This window comes from Limulus polyphemus, unplaced genomic scaffold (assembly GCF_000517525.1).
Source record: "Limulus polyphemus unplaced genomic scaffold, Limulus_polyphemus-2.1.2 Scaffold867, whole genome shotgun sequence".
NCBI lineage: Eukaryota > Metazoa > Arthropoda > Merostomata > Xiphosura > Limulidae > Limulus > Limulus polyphemus.
In genome coordinates this window covers 263,129-267,305 of record NW_013666477.1, presented here as the reverse complement: position 1 = coordinate 267,305, position 4,177 = coordinate 263,129, and the positions used below count along the sequence as shown (strand labels likewise).

The following is a 4,177-nucleotide window of genomic DNA, read 5'->3' as shown; positions in this document are numbered from 1 at the left end:
CCAGTAACAAATAAGTGAAATCTTTTGATATCAGTTAAAAAGTTATTCACAGTTATTTAGATGTGAATATAGTAAAAAACCTTCAAGAATTAATTTGAGAAGTATTAATTTATATAAACATATTTCAGAAGCTTTTTAACTGATATCAAAAGATTTCACTTATTTGTTACTGGAAGTTGGTTAGAATGTACTAGACAAACTGAATTTTAAACAATAGTTATTTTTCATTTAAACATTCTGCACATCTGGATGAACGTACATGTTACAATACAAGTGTACATTATGGTAACAGATAATGAAGAAACATTACTCACTTCTCTACAGAACTAAAAGATATTACCTCATTCCACTGCCAATAAAAGATTTTCATACATACCACAAGCCTTGAATGAAACTCCCACCACCTACATGTATTAACTTGGACTGTGCCAGTCTAAGAAGTAATACCCATGCTTTGTTCATATGTGTTTTGTCATTAAGAATTATGAACTTATTGTGCTTATTATGTTAAACTTGCATTATTATTCGTAATGTAGTCTTTCTATATTTTATTGGTTATGAGAGAAGAAGATTTAGAATTGTACACTTTTCAGTTAGAATTTTGATTGGAATTATGTTGATTTGATTTTTTCTCTTAATCAAACTAAGGATGCACCATTGGGCTTCCTCTTCAGCAGACTCCAGATAATTAATGAAGTATATCCAGAGATCTAGTCTTCTCACTTGTCTTTCCTCCCTTCTCTTTTACCTCTCACTGCTGTAATGACTCCGTATGATATCACACAGGTGTGAGCATCCATATTCCTCTATCTTGCTCTGACTTGCATCTGTTCAGGGCCTCCCCAGTGGATCAGAAGTAAGTCTGAGATCATCTAATATTAAACTATTAGGGTTTTCATACCTGTGCTGTTTCCACCACAGATGGTCCATTGTGTTGATTTTTACTAAACACTAACCAAACCTGTGAATTAAACCTTTATATTGATGCCTCTCTGTCTGGGTGAGATGCAGTTGTGGATATTTTCTAGAGTCTGATCCCCAGAGGGGTTGTTTCTCCACATCAATGTTCTCGAGATACTGACTGCTAAGTGAGCTTACCATCATCTTCTGTATCATATGTCTGGTCTTCGTGTCATGATTCATTCAGACAACTTCACTGTCATTTCTTCCAGCAACTGACAGAGAGGCACTCACTCTCAGGACCTTCATCTCTTTGCTCTAGACTTTCTCTTTCCGGCCTGTGACCACCACATCTGGTTGTTGGCCTATCATGTTCAAGGAGCTTTTACACTGATGGTGGATCAACTAACTCACCTAGATGGGATACTTCCTGAAGTGTGGTCTCTATGTCCAATGATGTTTTCAGTGACTTTCCTCCCATCTTGGGATCCCTCTCATTATTGCCTTTATGTTTCCCCTCAACATCTAGATTCCACTCTTTTGGAGTCCAGCCCTTGACTTTACAACTCTTGCAGTGAGTGATTTGAGTCAGGATTGATTCAATCTCTTTCTAGATGCCTATCCTTCTCTTTGAATTCTTCCCAGTTTTACTATTACTGATTACAGAACAGTTTCATCAGTGACCTCCCACTCTTCCCTGGCTATTCTGTATTTCTTTTGCCAGTTCTTACAGATCTCTTCCTAGTCTTTTTAATTGGTTGTCATTCTCATCCAGTTCCTCTTTTGGACTGGAACCTCTGTTCAGTTCTTCCAGTGAGTGATTAGATGTTTTCTCTTTCTTCCTTATATGATCATTCAGACCACAATTGTCTTTTTTTGTCCTGTGTACAGGCAGTTTGCCGTTATCTTGCTGTTAGGATGAGGTTTTCCACAAGACTGCTTCCGTGCCCTACTTTTTGAGTGGAGTACAGCACCAGGTGTTACACTGCCCTCACACCTGGCTACCACCTACTGTACATATTTTTATTAACCTATTGCATAGTCTATCAGTGTGGGACATTATACAGATGTGATGATTCCTCTTCAGTCCAAGGAACTCTCTGGTGTTCTCTCCCATGCATATTCCTCTCTCCTACTTTCATACAGTGCAGTAAAGGACGAACCCTTGCTTTCCCAGTCCCAAGTTACTGGGGATGTTGATATGGAGGGTTCCCCCCCTTTGAGGGAAAAATCACTAGTATAAGACCATGTGTAGCTAAACAGGCTTAGTTTGTTTTTGTTTTCAAAACAAAAATTCATCTGCCTTTTAAATATGTATCTTAGAACAAAAAAATGTATTGGTTACTAGAATAGAATGTCCTAAAACATTCTGTTAATGCTGTGAACAACTCCTCCTCTCTCATGCACAATAGTTACCTCTTCTTGATTATGTCTTTTGCTGCCCAATTCAAGAAGATGGTTGCATGGATGATAGAAAAAAAAAAGCCATTTCTATTGATTATAAACACGCATCTGATATGAACATGTGGTTTTGAAAACTGCCTTGAAAGTTAAGGACAGATGGCTGGGGCTTCTGTCGTGGGCTAGAAGATGTACTGATATCTCAGCAAATGGAGAAGTTAGAACATTATAATTGTACATTTCACCTTGTCATTATTTATAGCTTGTGTTTATAAACAGCTATACTATTGATATTATACAAATTCAAAGGGAGAATTGAGAGCACATGCAAGATAATATAGTTGTGTAATTAAATTTTGAATGTAACTCTTTAAAACATTGCAACATGTGCAGTGGCCTAATACCCATACTAGAAGGGGTAATGCATGTAAGGATGGGAGTTTTGTTCAAGGCTTGTGACATGTGCAAAAATCCTTTTTGGCAGTGATACTACATAATAGCTCATAGTTCTGTGGAGAGGTGAGTATGTATCTGAAATACACTTTCAGGTAAGGAAAGTGTTAAGAATTTTGTTCAGTCAGTAAATTTCATATATCTCATTTTTTTTATCTTACACTCTCACACACCCAAACCCCTCTACCTGGTTCTTCTTCATGGATCCTTGTGGCTAACAGATTCACTGATTTGGAATAATCCTGATATAATATTCCTGGATCTACCCTATTATTTCCTTCAAGAGAAGATAACCACTACTTGTCTAATATCCTAGGACTCTAGTTGGAAACTTATACCACTCTTTATTGAATAGTTAAGTAAATATAGCTGTTTTAGATTTAAGAGAGAAAGAAATACTGTTTATCGATTCTTTAAAGTATGCTTTAATCTGTAATGGCTCTAGACAACAGAGGCTGACGTTCTGTATTACTAATGTTTTCTTAGGGGGAACGACTAAGCCATGCTGTTGGCTGTGCATTTACGGTTTGCTTAGAAAAGAAACAGAAGAGAGATAAGGATGTTTCTACTGTGACCTTTGACCCAGAAAATTCCACATTCACGCGTACCGGTTCTTTCCGACATACAACACTTACAGAAAGAAAACAAGATCCACAGGAGTGTATAGTAGCTAGTAAGAGTTTGATGAATTTTGAACTTTTTTTTTTAAATCTTTGTAAACTGGGGTTTTGTATCTAAAAGTAATAATTTGTATAACTTGTGAAGAGAATTGGACTCTCAGTGAGTTGTTTTTAGGAAGGCAGGCAACTTATGACTCATCATATTATACCCTTTTTTTTTCATAAGTCATTATGTTGTATGCTGTTTTTCCATAAGTCATCCTAATATATCATCTTTCTTCATAAGTCATTATATTATATCCTGTTTCACAGCATATTCTATTGTTTTATAAGCTGTCATAATGTACACTGGCACTGCATGTCTTCACAGTGTACTCTGTAAGCCATTATAATGTACACTAATGCTCTTCATGTCTTCACAGTGTACTCTGTAAGCCATTATAATGTACACTAATGCTCTTCATGTCTTCACAGTGTACTCTGTAAGCCATTATAATGTACACTAATGCTCTTCATGTCTTCACAGTATACTCTGTAAGCCATTATAATGTACACTAATGCTCTTCATGTCTTCACAGTATACTCTGTAAGCCATTATAATGTACACTAATGCTCTTCATGTCTTCACAGTGTACTCTGTAAGCCATTATAATGTACACTAATGCTCTTCATGTCTTCACAGTGTACTCTGTAAGCCATTATGATGTACACTAATGCTCTGTATGTCTTCACCAGGTGTCCTGTTACTGTGTAAGTCATTGTAAGTTTAACTTGTTGCAGTACTAGGATATATTTCTGGGTCA

The 4,177-nt window shown here is 36.5% G+C and overlaps 1 protein-coding gene across 1 annotated transcript in view; it reads left to right on the top strand.

The window, feature by feature from the left end:
* Positions 1–4,177, top strand: part of LOC106460946 — a 46,661-nt gene that overhangs the window by 35,412 nt on the left and 7,072 nt on the right. The window contains exons 6-7 of the mRNA XM_022387748.1: positions 3,241–3,427; positions 4,057–4,085. Of these exons, the coding sequence (XP_022243456.1) occupies positions 3,241–3,427; positions 4,057–4,085 (216 nt within the window). The remainder of the gene's footprint in view (positions 1–3,240; positions 3,428–4,056; positions 4,086–4,177) is intronic.